At 32.9% G+C, this 17,061-nt stretch overlaps 2 protein-coding genes across 3 annotated transcripts; one reads left to right on the top strand and one right to left on the bottom strand.

The window, feature by feature from the left end:
- The first annotated feature begins 4,886 nt into the window (after positions 1-4,886).
- On the top strand, positions 4,887-11,378 carry LOC140988132 (protein EI24 homolog). Of its 2 annotated transcripts, none has more exons than XM_073457082.1 (11): positions 4,887-5,159; positions 5,256-5,321; positions 5,727-5,871; positions 6,621-6,673; positions 7,822-7,956; positions 8,078-8,141; positions 8,220-8,305; positions 8,396-8,478; positions 8,688-8,764; positions 9,796-9,911; positions 10,662-10,958. In XM_073457082.1, the coding sequence occupies exons 1-11, from the start codon at positions 5,038-5,040 to the stop codon at positions 10,717-10,719; spliced, it is 1,005 nt and encodes a 334-aa protein (XP_073313183.1). In that variant the 5' UTR covers positions 4,887-5,037; the 3' UTR covers positions 10,720-10,958. The 2 variants fall into 2 exon arrangements, with proteins under 2 accessions (XP_073313183.1, XP_073313182.1); XM_073457081.1 differs by lacking the exon at positions 10,662-10,958 and adding an exon at positions 10,979-11,378 and having other exon boundaries at positions 4,888-5,159.
- A 3,218-nt stretch (positions 11,379-14,596) lies between these two features.
- On the bottom strand, positions 14,597-16,547 carry LOC140988660 (transcription factor TCP8-like). Its single transcript, XM_073457699.1, has 2 exons — positions 14,951-16,547; positions 14,597-14,874 (listed from the first exon to the last, which is right to left on the bottom strand). The coding sequence occupies exon 1, from the start codon at positions 16,472-16,474 to the stop codon at positions 14,969-14,971; it is 1,506 nt and encodes a 501-aa protein (XP_073313800.1). The 5' UTR covers positions 16,475-16,547; the 3' UTR covers positions 14,597-14,874; positions 14,951-14,968.
- Between the last annotated feature and the right edge of the window lie 514 nt (positions 16,548-17,061).

The following is a 17,061-nucleotide window of genomic DNA, read 5'->3' as shown; positions in this document are numbered from 1 at the left end:
ATGATTTTTTTCGATTTTTTATTTTGTTTATATTCAATTGTATAATATTCTCCACTAATATTTGTATCACTGCTAATTTTATCTTTTCTTATATGGATTATCTTAGCACCTTTTTTTTTTTTACTTTTATTCGGTATTGATGTATTATGTTTTCAATTAGTTGATTTATAATATTTTTGGTTAGACTTGGTTGTATGTGTTAGAGGAGGTGGCCCTTCTCCTAAATTACATATCTTTGTTTGGTTGGAGTTTCTATGTACTATTATCTCTTTAGATCACATTGGAGAAGGGTTTCTATAATATTGCATGGAGTCTCAATCAAGCTCTACTGATCATCTAATATTAAGCAAATATATGAAGTCTTAAATGATCTATTTTAAGGATCTTATCTATTGTTGTCGATCTCACAAATGTATTACATTTATATTAGTTAAAATGTGAGTCTTTCTAACTGGCATAAATATTCGTTCTATGTAGATTTCTATAATTTGTATACCAAGACTTTCACTTAGACAATTGGTAAGTTTTACTAAATTGGGTAGTCACAATTCTTTTAATTATCAAAGTCTTTTTTCCAGTGAAATCGTTATGAAAATAGAATGAGAAAAGACATAGAAGGGTTTTGTATCTCTAACTTACATAAACAATCCATTTTTGTTATTTCCTTTCAACATATCATTTACTATTTTGGTCAACTAATTTGGGTTTGTCAATTTTGATATGATCTTGGTTCATTGATTTCAGTTGGAATGTTATAGCACTACTCTTTGTTAAGTTGTTTGTTGCACTTAAAATTTTGAATTTTATCTTGATTGTTAATAACAGTTGAGATCCCCAAATTATAACCTAAAAAATTTTGTAAGGCGTTTATTCACACATCTTAAAAATACCTTCATCGATCATAACAATATTTTTTCCTATTTTAAGGGAAAAAAAAGTCAAGTAGCGTCCTTTTACAAAAAAAATCCGGATATTAGATTTTTTAGCTATTAATTTTTTATTCCCGTGTCGAAAGTTTTGGATGGTACTAGTGAATTATAATATATTCAATCGGTTAATCTTTTAACAATTTAAACAGATATATAAACTGGAGCGGACATATAATTAAATGCGTACAATAAATAACACGAGATATATATAGTTCACAGGTAATATCTTCCTACATCTCTCTTTCTTCCACTCAAGGAAAGAATTCACTAAAAAAATTTGGTTGTTACAACAGCTTTCAAAAATCCACCTCAATTAGGATTTATCCAGTGCTACACTGAAAATCCTAGTACACTTCTCAACAATAAGTACAACTGAGCTACTATTATAACCTTAAGTCCGAACATCACAAAACAAATCTTATGACAAATGAGTTGAACAACTTGAGTTGTTAAGGTAGCACAAAGTAATCCTTAATGATCATTATGAAAGTATATTTGTGCTAAGTAGAGCAACTCGATGATAGAAAGATTAAGAGTGCTTGAGATCATGATAAGTCATATTATGAATGCATTAATAGTCTCTAAGGTCTTGAATCTTGCTTTTTTATTGTTGAACTATTCCAATGTTAACAATTTCTTCAACGTTCAGCTTGTGCTGGTAGCCGACACAAAATAATGTATTTTGTCTCATTTCCCTTCATGGTACGCCGTAATTAATGATCATTGTCATATATCCAAAAAGAAGAATAACGGCCTATGAAAAGTTGATTTACGAGAGAGAAAATAAGGTGCATATCTTTGTCTTAATATAAAACATTTTTGAACAATTGAAGACATCAAATATTGTGCATTGATCGGTCAAAAGATCTACTGAAAAGTCTGGCTGATATGCATACAGAATAGCTTGATGCACAGGCATACCAGATAAAGACCAATATGCAGCTTGAGTCTTGATGCAGCTTGAGCTTACAAAAAGATATGCAACTTAACTATAGAATATTTAGATGGAAGAATATACATCTCAACTAGAGGCTTCAAGTCATCTGACTTGAGTTTAGGACAACCAACTCAAAACCTGTAAATACAAAAAAATAACAGTTGGACTCTGAAACAGCTCGATGATGTTTATTATCATCAGAACTATGAATTTTCAATCTAACAGCTTATTTAATAATAATAATAATAATAATAATAATAATATAAATTATGAATTTCAAATTTATATTCTCAAATGTAAATGGAATGGCTGTAGTCCGATAGATTATATTGATCATATAAATTCTTGGAGTGATAGTGTCTGAAATAACTTTTATTATGTAAGCAAATGACGACATTGATAGTGTCTTTATCCATACCGAAATTTTGCACAAAATTCTTGGACACTTGGATTATAATATCATGGTCTGCTTCATTTATTATATGAAATTTTAATGGAGTAGGCATTGCATCAATCTTCATCGTTACCATGATCACCTCATAAGTGTTATCTGATCTATTGGTTGAATCCTTTATCGAGTGAAATATTGATCGTAAATTATCAACAATCACAATGGACAATTGAACCATCAATGATTCCATGATTCATCTTCTTGTGGATAAGCTTTTGAATAAAGATTTGTTATTGAATGGAAATGTACTTTACGTGTATTGTTGTGATCAGATTTTGAACTTGATCGTCAAATATTGTATGAAAATAATTAAAAGTTCATTAAAAGAATATGTGATAGTGTTATATTTTGGACTACTTCACTTGTCAGAATAGAAAATTTTGAGGATGATGCTCGTCGATTGCACATTGAATGTAGTAAAAATTATCTCTTGATTGTAAAACTCATTGGAATTCAACTTTTTATGTTAGAAACTAATATACAATACAGATATGTGCTCCCACGAGTTAAATATCGAGAGATATACTACAAAAATGTGCCAGCTGATGAGGATTGGGTGCAAGCAATTGAGATATGTGAGAAAATGAAATTTTTTATCAAGTGACCGATATGTTTTCTGGTACACTTTACCCCACAACGAACTTCTATTTTCTAAATATTTGTGATACCAAATTAAAGTAAGATGAGTGGATGAAGATTCCAAATCCAATTATTCGAGATATGACACAAAAGATGTTGGACAAATATGAAATATTAGGATAATTGACATATTATGATGGAGGTTGTTGTTGTATTGGATCTTAAATATAAGATAAAGCTTGTTGAGTTTTTTTCTATCCTAATTTATGGTGAAGGATCGCAATCTAAAGTTGATGAATTTTGACATTATTGTTGTATTTGTTGGTTGATTATCAATCCAGGTAAACAAAATTAGTTCGAAATAGAGGTATTTAGGGATTAATGGGACTTCATGTATTTCTATTATTGCATATGATAGTGATATTTTAAATGTGTGTGATAAATATATGGCTTCAAGTTCAATCCAGGTTACGTCAAATTCTCTAACCGAGTTGGATCTGCATTTGGAAGAAATTGTATTGTCAAGAACTCAACATTCTGACATTTTTAATTGGTGAGAATGTAGTAAAATATCCAAATTTACAAAAGATGTTAAATGATATTGTAGGACCGAGTGCTTACCACTTTACCAAAAGCTATAGTTGGTGGTAATGGTGTAACTCAAATCTTTTAAATCGCACAACAACTAAAGCACCACGGTTCGATCGTTCTACCAAGCAGGGACAATTATTGCACCCAACAATCTCCCTCCCAATAATTGCACTCCTTGCAATCAATGAGAATCGAACCCGTGATCTTGGCTCTGATATCAATTGTAGGATCGAGTGCTTACCGCTTTACCAAAAGCTATAGCTAGTGGTAATGGTGCAACTCAAATCTTTTAAACCGCACAGCAACTCAAGCACCACGGTTCGATCGCTCTACCAAGCAGGGACAATTATTGTACCCAACAGATATTTTAGTTATTCTCGTGTTTAATATTGCATCTGAATTTGCTTTTAGCAATAATGGGAGAATAGTTGGTTCTCATCTTAGTAGGCATAATACAACGACTTTGGAGGCATTGATGTGCTCGCGAAGATGGATGTATGGTAAGGTGAAAGATAAGTTAATTACAATTTTTTTTTTGTTATTGTACTTTCATTATAAACTTTAACATATTTTATATAATTTATCTCTTTTATTTGTAGGTAATTCTTCAAATAGTGTACCAACTTGTCTTAGTAATTTTGATGAAGAGGAGGATGATCCCGAAAACTGTGTAACCGAAATATTACATGCTCACTGATTTTGTATTGATTTGTTTAAGTTCTACTGTCATGAATCTTTATGTTTTGAAAATTTTTATTTGGAGAGCTAGTAACTATTTTGTTGTGTAATTTCATTATGGCTTGAAGATACTTTTGTTTGTTATTTACATTACATGAACTAGTTTTTTATTATGTGTTGTATTTAGAAGCTTTCTTGTTTTATAACTCAGTCATTTACTCATGTGAGGAAGAGGATTACATATTTTAGTTTTTGTTTTATGTAATTTTCAGTTTTTTTTTCACTAAAAAAATTTGCGAGTCTCGCAGGTCTACCCCATTTCGAATTCGGGGTGAAAAGGGTAATGGGTCCATAATTTCAGGTGGATCTTGAGTCTGGCCACACTCGTTCTATTGATATCCCTAATCATTTGTACATAAGTTTATTTTTCATTCGAATTTGTTATATATCGGTACTTATTATAGTATTATTGAACATGAACTTTTAGAATTATTATTTTTGATATCATGATATATTTTTTATCGACCAAAAATATTATCTTCTCAAATTACAAAAATATTTCATTTTTTTTAATAAAAATATATCATAAAAATATAGTTTTATCTCACTTATCTACTATAATCTAATAAAATATTTTTTTACTTTTTATCGATGTTTTTGAAATTTTGAATATTCATATATACTACACGGTATCTTTCCTGTATCGGATGGGCACCAGCAACGTATACAAACTGTACTCTTATCATTGTGAAGCTAATCAAACACAAAATATCACGCAATCTCACAATTCAATCAGCTTCAAATACTGAGCTGGGGAAACCCGACAAATTCTCGAGTCTGGAAGGCAAATAATATTCCTTTATTTTTTTTTCATGGATGCGAGAATAAGAAATTTGATGGGCATCACGCCAAAATTAAAGCAGGCCTCATTACTGTGGCTGGAGGGTTTCAGGGAAGCTTGCTGTCTTCATCGGGTCATCATCTACTGTCTCAGGTGCCGAGAAAAAGACCCAATTTGTCCGCAATTTGGCTGCAAAAGTTTATATCAACAATGTTACATCTTTTTGTTTGTTGGGTTTTTTATTTGAAGGTCTAAAGAACTTGCCATCCGGACTGGGCAGTGTTTCCTCTTAAATGGTTTAATTTTCTTGGGAAGGTATCTTTCACGCCCCATAGTTTGTGTTTCAGTTTTTGCCAATGGAAGGGGGTGGCCTTGGAATTCGAGATGGTTGATTTTGTATGTACTGGGTGTGGATTGTGAAACTTGTGGATAAAATTTACAGTTTAGTTTGATTTGTTTCACTTGAGACTTGAGAGATTGAATCACTTCACTGTAGCCTTATTTCTGGCCACCACTGCTTTGAAAACAAGTGTGCATTGTAATTATCAACGCTTTTCTAATGATGTTTCTTGAATATCTTTTAACCATTTTGAGTGACCCTTACGTCGTTGATCATGCCTTACGATTTAGATATTGAGTCTTTCTTTTGATAATTATTTATATGTCAAAGTACCATTGTATGGTTTAATGGCTGATTTTGTGAATTTTAAAATCTTGCAGTATATTTGTTTTAAAATCAGTTGTCATTCCGACTATTGAATGGTTATTGCCTGATGGATGCCCACATATTTACTTGGAAGAACCATGTTGGGGTATTTTCAGATTCTATTCCTACTTACGACTTGGACTGATCCAACTTTTCTATGTGAGTGCTGCATTTTTACATTATATCAGTTGATAAACGGTCTATTTTAAGTGTTGCCAGGGAAAAGTTGTAGCACACACCTGTTATTTTTCATGTTTCATGTGATTTTCATGTCCTCTGATATTGCATAGCCATGAATTCATGAGCAGGATCCATCAATGGCTTAAACTCCCGGCTTTTTGTTTTCTTCTTGTTGTAAAAAAAAATCTCGTGCTTCGTTCATCTGACAAAGAAAATGCACTCTTTGTGTTGTTTATGAACTAGATAATGTCTGCATCTTGAATGTTGGATATTAACAGCTAAGCTCCAAAAGAGAATAGACTGGACGTGAGCTTAGTGTGTAATCCAATATTCTTCCATATTTGCATGTCTATAATATAATTAACATGTCTCACCACCTGATACTGCAAACGTGATGCTAAGAGACCTTTTTGAGCAAATCTCTCTTCTGTTGTTTATTTTACAATAGGTGTGGGTCTAACTAATTTCAGTCTTCAATCTACAATTTTGAGGTCTTATTTTCAGCTGGGTTGATTTTTTAGTAGTTTGTCCAATTTTCTGTTGTTGTTTTTGAGGGGAATATGTTCATTTTATTTAATTAATGGAAAAATATGGAAGAAACATTTATATTTTTCAATTTTTCACATGAGAATATATTTCTCTCTCTATCCTCTCTCTTAAGTGCAAGAAGAGTTTGTCTGATATGCTCTAAATATTTATCATGCGAGTTGATGTGACAATTTTTGCAGGTATTCTGGTTCTATCCTATGTACATGTTCAGCTTTATTCTTAGCACCATCTGGTATTCATTTATTTCGTGATCGTATTTTTTTCTTCTCTTTGTTCTTTTTTTGTCTCTTTTCATGATTTAAGATCACACGCCACACACTAACAGTTGGCAGCCATCAAATTTTTTAGCAATATTACTGTTTATAACCGAAGTTGGCATGTTCTATGACATCAAGTTCTCTTTCCAATAAAGTTCTTTAACTGAAAAACTATTGAAAAAATTGGGAAATAAATCTCAAAGTTTCTTAAAAAATATTTGTGGAAGGTCAGACCAAGTGTATGACCAAACTCATCTTCTCTGGCTTATGGTCGATGATGTGCCACTTAACACTTAGATTCCACTGTTTTAACAATATTTGGCTGTTCTTGCTACCCTGCCCTATGATTGTGGACCAATAGAATCTCATTGAAAGTAGTCTACAACCCATATTTTTCTTCACTTGTCCGTTTCGATGTCCTGACTTTTTATTTTATTCAATGAATCCCTGTTACTTGCTATATGTAAACTTTTATCATCTACCACATATTATTTTTTGCGCTGCTTTCCATGTTGGGATGCCTTATTGATATATAGCTTGAAAATTGAAACAGGACTTAACATCAACGGTCTAATCATGTATTTGGTTGAAAAACTACGTCATAGGCGGGGATTCAAATAAAGGAGAGAAATTTGCTGTTATTAAATAACCAGTTTGCTCATAGTTTTGCGAGACTTAGAAACACAGTATAATAGTTTCCTCTCCTTCAAGATCACGCACCGCACGCGGTGAAGCTTTTCCAGGGTGCTTAACCGATACTATCTTTGCTGAAACCGAGGTCAAGGGCCTAATAAATTGCACAACTCCTTAGGACTAGGGGCGAACTAAAGAATTAGGACAAGGGCGATCGGAGCGAAACTGGGTATGGAGTGGCAGCTCAATAGATTTTAGCGGGGGCAACGAGATTGCTTGGATCTTATGGAAATTCTGTGGTTTCTTTACTTTTGACTATTACAAAAAGCTTTAACTGATAATATGCCCATGAACATCGAGGCATGCCAAGATGCCAAAACGGTCATATGTTCTTCTATACACTATTTTCTTTAACTAAATGGTATTTACCTCATGTCTCAAAAGAGTGCTTGGTAGTTTGCTCACTAATTCCTGTTATGTTGTGATCCAGGTATAATGACATTGCGAAGTACGGTTTTTTCGCTATTGAGAAGTGCCAAACTTCTGGTTCTAGGTCATCTGGCCAGAAGGACACACGTGATGGGTTGACCAAAACTGACAGTGATAAAGCAACTGATATTGAGGGGTATGTTTCAATTTTTTGTTTTAACCCTTGACAAATTACATCTGTGAACAGAACTTCTATATTATCTTGAGGATCTAATATGTTTGTCCATTCTTCAACTGATGCAATTTTTTGTCCACAGTGTAATGATTGGGATAGCCGAACAGATCTATTCAGTACTGCTGTTGAGTTTCTTCTTCCTACAAGTAAAGTTCCATTTTCATATCATCTTCTGTTAATTCGAACTTCTACTGGAATAGATGATTATAATCTTATATTTGAAGGTATATGTTACTGGATTTGTCCCGTACATTGGAAAGGCCCTTAATTTTCTGCTCCTTTCTTGGATGTATGCTTATTATTGTTTTGAGTGAGTGGTCATGTTCCATGCTATATTTTCTTTTATATTATTGAATTCTCTATAGGCTGAAACTTTGTTCACCAAATTACTGTTTTTTAGGTATAAATGGAATTATTCCGCTTTGAGTTTGGACAAACGGCTGGACTTCTTTGAATCCAACTGGCCATTTTTCACCGGTTTTGGTAAATAATCTTTTGTCAATTTAGGCCTTTAGTTTTTACAATTTTATGTGCTTCACTGGACCTTTTGGACTCGTTTGTCCAATTTCATCAGCTTGGTATTTATTATTTGATTTATGTTAACCATAAGCAAGAATAGGTGACTAGAAATATAAAATACTTCAGAGCCACGTTGATATTTTATTTATATAATATTGGGACTGAATATTCAGGAAGCCCGTGTGTCCTGGCAGTATTCTTTTACTCTCCCCTTGTGAGCTATGGCGTTATGGCGATACTCTATCCATTAGTAAGTGCCGATTCCTCTCTGTTTGTCCTGTTTTGGTGAAACTTTTATGCAGTTGGTTAATAAGCTATTTCTATCTTAGCATATTTGTCAAAAAATGTTTTTGGAATTGAACTATTCTGATTGCTTCAGAAGAATAGAATTTCTTCACACCATGTTTCGAATTCAATTCTAGTCACTAAATTTGTATGTATTTTGGGGGAATTTCCTTTTACGCTGGCAAGTTCAGAGACTGCTGAATTTACGCGAATGGGGAAAAGTTTTAGGTTTTCGAGAATAAATGATTGGAACTTGGAAGTTCGATAATTCTCAATTTTACTCAATTTTGTCTGCAGTTTTCCTGATCAGTTTGGTATTTTCTTGGTCAACCAGCCTGGTGTAGATGTGCAGACAAATTGAATCGAGAGTTAAACAGACTTGCTTTTTCATAGTCGAGTTCAAGCTAAAATTTTATTAGATAGCTCGAAACTCAAAAAATGAAATGTTTTATGACTTATATTCTGGTCAACTTAAAATTAGAATTTGTGTTCGATTTGTTTGTTTCAAATTCAATTATCGGATTTTAATTTTAATTTCCCAAATAATGATTCATGCTTGTGAGCTCGTTTAATTTTAATATTTAAATATTATTAGAAAAAACCTGCGAGCTATCAATCAAATTGTTCAAATTCCAATTGAAAATAGATTCAAATATATTTGAGCTCAATTTGAGTTCATTAATTTGGAATAATAATCAAATAATATTCTAACCTGCTCAATCTGATGACCTCCGACCTAGTGTGGTATTGCTCTAGTGTAGACGGTAGATCCACTGCAATTTCACTATCCATTCTTCGAGGTACATAATGAGGATGAGCTGAGGAACTTTTAATGAATCAAGTCATTGTGAGATTTATCTTAGATTGAATATAAAGAAAAATGTTTTATATGCCGGCAGTCTCCGGTATTTTGGTAGTATGATGTTATATTACTTGGTGTTATTGTTACCTTTTATCTCTTGACAGTCGTGTGGTAATTATGTACTCTTTGTCTAGTTTGTTTTGACTGCCACAGGCTCGGAAGCAGACAAAGTCATTGCTTCTCAAAGAAAGAAATGGAAAGGCGCAGGATTGGGAAGGGTTCCGATATTTGTTTCAGCTGATTACTTGTCGTAAGTTATCCGCTTTACTCTTATCTGTTTCTAACATCAACAACTTGCTTTTCATTCGGTTTATGATGAGTATTAAAATTTGCAAGAAATTGTATTTCGTGGGGTTAAACTGCAAGCAATCTTATACAAGTTTGTTGGAGAGTGAATGACAACTTTGACGTTGGCATCGTTTGGTAAATCATATGGGAAACGACCTTGTTGCTATAAGGAATTTATACAAGGGGGCTGATTGGTTTAAATATTTTCCATCAAGAGGGGCAAAAGAGTTATCATTTTAAAAACATAGGGATTAAAGTTGGAGATTTGATTTGTCGATGGGAGGCAATTGTTCTTGCTTCCTGGTGGTAGCTTTTGTCCTGATACCTTGTGAACTTGCTTAAAATATGTAGACAACATCTTTTCAAACTTCAAAGTGAGCAGTGAGCGTGTTAAGCCATAATTTCAACAGGAGAGCTCACGAGACTAACCGTTTCATTGGTAGAGTATTTCATTCTTGTAAGCTGAACTTACAGTTTATTGTGGAGCAATTGCAGGACATTTAACATTTTCGACTGCTTTAGAAACTGACATCTTTGGTCAAATTCCAGTTTTCATCCACGTACTAGTATTAAGTGTATGCATCTTAATTGAGCGTATGATGTGAAAGCAGACGCATAATGAAAATTGATCTTATGAAAGCCCCTGTTCCTTCCGCTGGGATGACTAGTGTTAAGTGTATCCATCTTAATTCAGCATATGATATCAATGCAGAAACAATTTGAACATTGATCTTATGGTACCCCTTCTAAGGCTGTCCCTTCCTCTGTGACGATTCCTAAAGAGCGAGCATCAATATTAGGTGATAAGCCGAATGGCAAAGTTGAAACTGGGAAAAAAATTGCCTTTTGGGTGAAAATGCATCTAAATCTTATATGCCACTGTGCAATTTCCTTTAGAGCCAATATGAAACATGTATTGGAGTGTGTCTGTTTTCTTGCTACCACCATTTGATTCCTCCTGTGTTTCTAGTTGTTTCAAACAAGAAGCAGTATTTGGTTCCTAAAAATTGATCGATCTTTTTACTATAGGTTGAAAGTGTTGTCTCTCATCTCTATCGAGCATCGTCCACAGAAAATGCACGATCAGTAAACACTCCAATGATCAGTTACTTTCGACTTTTCCACATGGCTCGTCTCGTTTGCTTCTTGTTGAAGGTTTCCATTAAGGTTCAGGATTCTTTGTGAAGTTCTGCTGTTTCTTTCTGATCGGTGAAATGGCCCGGAGATACAATGAAAGCAGATCCTCCTCCATATTTGTATTATATACGTATGTACATAGAGATAAGAACTGGTCTTATGTACTCTTTGGGGAAATTCAAATGTGCCGACCAACACAGCTAGCTAAATATAATTGTGGTTTTTTTTTTTAAAATCTAGAAATATATTATTCTTGGTTTTCTGTTTCAATAATAAAAAAATGATTGATTTACGTGATTTAAAAATTACAATTAAAAGTGTATTTTTATGAAAAACTCGATATGTAGAATATTAAAAATTAAAAACAAAATTACTGAGAAAGAGAACTTCAATATTTAAAAATATTAGAAATAAAAGTTATTTTAACTTTTGTTTGATAATAAAAACGAGGATCCTTGTGGATTTAGATAAACAACTTTTTGTATATATGTCAATTATTTTATGGCAAAAATTTGTGTAAGACGGTCTCACGTGTTGTATTTTGTGATACGGATCTCTTATTTGAGTTATCCATGAAAAATTATTATTTTTTATTGTGAATATCGGTACGGTTGATCCGTCTCACAGATAAAGATCCGTGAGACCGTAACCTACTCTTATTTTATATACTAATCCATATCAAAATAAAACATTATTTGAATTAAAATAACCATCTCTAATAAGTCTTATTGATTTATAAATATGAGACGGATCGAGTCAATTCATATTTAAAGTAAAAAATAATTTTTTTGATATAATAAATAATATTTTTTTTAATAAAAACTTATATTATAATATTAATTGAGACTCTCACATAAATTTTGATATACAAACAAAATGTCATTATTATGAAAGGTGATGTGATAAGTTTAGTAAACTTTCAATAGTTGGAAAATGGCCCACTCACTTTATTGAGATATTCCTACTTAATTTGACAAGTCTTATCTTAATTTAATCAAAGAAAAAGTGAAAAATAATTGATGAGAGAGAAAATAAAACGCAGTTAAGACTTTAAAAACACAATTCAATGTGGGTCATCCACACATGCTAATTAATTACCAAGTTTATTTGGTTACGAATTTTTAAAATAAATTTAAATCTATATATTGCTCATGCTTTTTTTTTTTTTTTGGGAATGATTTAGATTTATTTAATTTGTTAATGCCAGTTTTGAATTATAAATATATTAATATGAATTTTATAATTTTGTTTTCTACATTATTATGTAATATTTTGTTTTTTATCACATTTTTTCCAATAAAAATAATCTTGAATTTCTCTAGATTTAAATTTTTGTTTAAAAAGAAAAAATATATTTTTTTTAGAAAAATAAAATTAATTATAGCAAAACACATAGAATATGCTTGGTTGCGGATTGTGAAAAGACACAGGCTAAAAGCTTTTGTATAATTCAAACCGTCCAAATGTAACCAATTCACAAATCAAAGTGGTCCAATTTTTATTTTTTAAAAAAAGACAAAAACTTGCGTTAGACGGTTTCACGGGTCGTATTTTGTGAGACAGATTTCTTATTTGAGTCATCTATGAAAAAATATTATTTTTTATGCTAACAGTATTACTTTTTATTGTGAATATCGATAAAGTAAAGATTCATGAGATCGTCTTACCTACTCTTTTAAAGATGGTCCTAGAGATACAAAAAAAATTAATAAATTAAATTTTTTCAGTGGATTTGCAGAAGACTAAAGGAAAACGTGAAAATTATGGAATACAAAAAGTTTTTTATGAATAAAGTTGGACGAAATAATGTAATTTTGAAGAATATTTTATTGATTTCCAAGTAATTATAACAATACTATTTATTATAATAGGTAATAACTAATAATTACTCATGTTATTATGATATAATTACAACATAATGGTCATATATATCAAAAAAATTATTATAAAGCATTTACAAATATAAAAACAATAAAACTTCATCTCATCTTAATATCTATAAAAACAATAAAAAAATCTATAAATTCAAAGGTATAACTTTTTTTTATAAAAAATCAAAAATTTATTCAAGTAATTATTAAAAAATCATATAAAAACAAACTATACACCACCAAATTATACACAAATTTTTTTTTAAAAAAAATTATATGCACCCAATACATGCACATAATTACCTGTAAATAATACCTCTTAAAATTACAATACATTATTATTATTATTATTATTATTATTATTATTATTATTATTATTATTATTATTATTATTATTATTATTATTATTATTATTATTATTATTATTATTATTATTATTATTATTATTATTATTATTATTATTATTATTATTATTATTATTATTATTATTATTATTATTATTATTATTATTATTATTATTATTATTATTATTATTATTATTATTATTATTATTATTATTATTATTATTATTATTATTATTATTATTATTATTATTATTATTATTATTATTATTATTATTATTATTATTATTATTATTATTATTATTATTATTATTATTATTATTATTATTATTATTATTATTATATAAATCAAGGCTTTTACTAACTTTTTCAGTCCACCAACATTACACCAACAATGTAATTATAAATAAATATCCTCTAATACTACCTTAGAGTCACAGGAAAATATTGAAGTAAAAATTGTTCACTCTCTCAACCTACTTTTACAATCCTTGTTCCGGTTTTTTCTCCTACTACAATTTTATACATTTTGTTTATATATTTTTAGTTTTTTTTATACTGATTTTGAAAATATTCAAGTACATGCAGAAAACTCAATGACAAATACTTGTGTGAGACGATCTCACGGATCGTATTTTGTGAGACATATCTCTTATTTGAGTCATCTATGAAAAAATATTATTTTTTATGCTAAGAGTATTACTTTTTATTGTTAATATCGATAAGGTTGACCTGTTTCACAGATAAAAATTCATGAGACCGTCTCACAAGAAACCTACCCAAACTCAATAGGTAATTTCAAATTTTTTGTTCGATTTATGCGTAATATCTTGTGTGTGCCACTATTACTCATTATTATATATAAAAAAAGTGTCAATACAAATATTTTAGCATATAAAAACAAAAACTCGTGCGAGACGGTTTCACGGGTCGTATTTTATGAGATCAATATCTTATTTGGATCATCCATGAAAAATTATTACTTTTTATGCTAAAAGTATTACTTTTTATTGTTAATATCAATATGATTGACACGTCTCACAGATAAAGATTCATGAGACAGTCTCACAAAAAACCTACTCAAACTCAATAGGTAATTTCAAATTTTTTGTCCNTATGTTAAGAGTATTATTTTTTATTGTGAATATCAGTAGGATTGACGCGTCTCACAGATAAAAATTCGTGAGACCGTCCGACTTACTCTAAAATATGAATGTCGCTACTACTTATATCTAATCAGATATCTAAATCTCAAATTTGAGACGATGAGCCAATTGGAACAAACCCCTCTTCATCCCAAAAAAAAAAAAATCTATTTAATTTTTTTAATATATCAAAATTTGACAAGCAAGCAATAAGCAGAAACTCCTTCTATACAAGATCACTCCTAAAAGAAACCTGACAAACATAGGTTTCAAAATCTTCAAACACAAATTACACAATTATTAATTAATCCAAAAAAAAATTACATTTTCACACAACAAATACAAATATCAAAGATTGGATACCTTTCCAATCTTCTTTTTCTTGTTCGTTTCTAAAATCGACTCACTCACAGAATACCTCGAATCTGATACTGGAAACAAAATTCAGTTCCAGATTAATTCGTGAAATGAAATAATTAATCAGTAACTTTTTATGAAATTACCAACCTTGATTATATGTAATTATCATCGAGAACTGGTCTGTTCATCGTCTCCGCTATCTGTGGTTTGAGTCTGATTCTGCCGCTCAAGATTTTCAGAATTCATGTTCAAGTTGTTTCTTGAATATGAGTTTAATGCAGCTAACATTCCTCGATTTGATTCCGCTGAGACCCCTAATCCAAGATGCTGAGATGGCTGAAGCATCGATCCTAATTGCAGTGGACTCGATTGGCCGCTTTGAAATTCGAGATTACCTGAATAATTATACCTCGGCATGAAATGCAGCGGGGTTTGCAGGGCGTTTCCGCCGCCGTGTGCGGTGGTGAAAGGCCAGATCTGGGTCGTCTCTGGTGGGGCTCCCGACGCCGTCGGGGAAGAGGACGTTGGGTTTCGAGAACTGTCGCCACCGCCGGCCGATGCTGTGACGGGGAGCATCCAGAATGTGTTGCCAGTGGTGCCGCTGCTTGGGGAAGGTGTTACAGCCCACATGGCGGAGGTGGGTATCATGTTACCGCGTCTAATTATACTTCCCGGACCGGTAGCCACCGCCGCTTCTTGGGTTTTATGTGGGTGCATTACTTGTGAACTGTTTTTCGATTTGAATTGTTTGTGTGGAGGCGAGCTGGGGCCTTCGCCATGTGAATCAATGGCTCCTTCTTTGAATAAATCTTCCCTGTATCTCTTCTGCAAGTAATTCTCCGTTGCTAGCTGACCTCCGCCGCCGCCTTCGCCGGCTACAGATTCCGAATTCTGAGCTGCTTGTAAGAGATGGGAGCTCTGCTGTTGGTGTTGGAATCCTAACATCTGTGAAAAATTCTCTTCGTAAGGGTGATGAGCTAACCCCAGTGCGCTATGAAAGGAATGCGGTATGGATTTTGACGGAGGAGCCGACAGGGTTGAGCCGCTGCTTCTGAGAGAGATGTTAAGCGTAGAAAAATTAGCCGGGATTGTCCCAGTGCCGGTGGCGGCCAAGATGGCAGGTTCCGCCTGCTGAAGGAGCCACTCAATCGTTTCACCGTCCGATTTGTGGCCCAATTCTCTCGTCAACTGAAAAACCCGAGCAGCACAAGCCGCCGGCATGCGGATGCGCCGGCCGCGTCCGTCGACTTTAGTGTGGCGGTCTTTTGTCGGTTTCTTAGCTGGAGGTTGAGTTCCTTGTTCTGCCGGTTGTACCTGCTGCTGCCGCTGTTGTACTTGGTGGGTTGATTTCTTGGATGCTTGGTTGTCGATTAGGGTTTCGGATCTGGTGGCGATGGCTAAGGAGGCGTCCACCGGCTGCGTCGACTGGGAATGACCGGATGATGCCGCAGCCGCCGCCACGGGAGTTGATGGGGCAGTGGAATTAGCTCCAAGCAGAGCAGCACCTGGTGCAGTGAGGGCGGAGAAGGTACCGAGGTAAGGTGGCGTGGGGCGTCCATGAAGTCGGTGGATAAGGTGCGGCGGAGAAAGGAGGTGGTGGGAGGATGTGGTGGAGGAGGTGGCGGCGTTGGGTTGTTGCTTATTAGCTTGTGTTGACTCACTGATTTCCATGGGGGTTGAGGTGTGGGGTAGTACAAAGAATTATGTTGGTGGGTTCAATTTCTCTCTTTCTTGTGATCAAATTTTTAAATTTAAAACCCATTTTTCTATTTATTGTTTTCTTTATTTCTTTCTTTGTTTTTAAAAATATATTTTTTATATATCCTATAATGGGAGACAAAAAGTATCCATTACAAAATATCTTTGGAGGACGATTGGATCAAAATATGTATAATTCCTCTTTTCTCAAATTCCATGGATTTCATATGTGTTTCATTGTTACGATTGGAACTTGAACCTAACTCAATCTCAAAAGATAGCTCAGAAGAAAAGAATTGTCCAAATTCATATATGCGACTCTCAGAGATTTTATCCAATCGACGTGGGACAACTAACACACCCCCTCACGCCCAGGGATGGATATTTAGAGCGTGAAGTTTCCAAATATGGGCAGAACGAGTGGTCCAACTATGGACAGTACAACACATAACGATGGAATCTGGGCTCTGATACCATGTTAAGATTGGAACTTGGACCTAACTCAATCCCAAAAGCTAGCTCAAAAGATGAGGATTGTCCAAGTCCATATATGCAACTCC

The sequence above is a fragment of the Primulina huaijiensis genome, chromosome 11 (assembly GCF_012295235.1).
Source record: "Primulina huaijiensis isolate GDHJ02 chromosome 11, ASM1229523v2, whole genome shotgun sequence".
NCBI lineage: Eukaryota > Viridiplantae > Streptophyta > Magnoliopsida > Lamiales > Gesneriaceae > Primulina > Primulina huaijiensis.
Note: the sequence above shows the minus strand (reverse complement) of the source record. Positions and strands in the feature narration are given on the sequence as shown.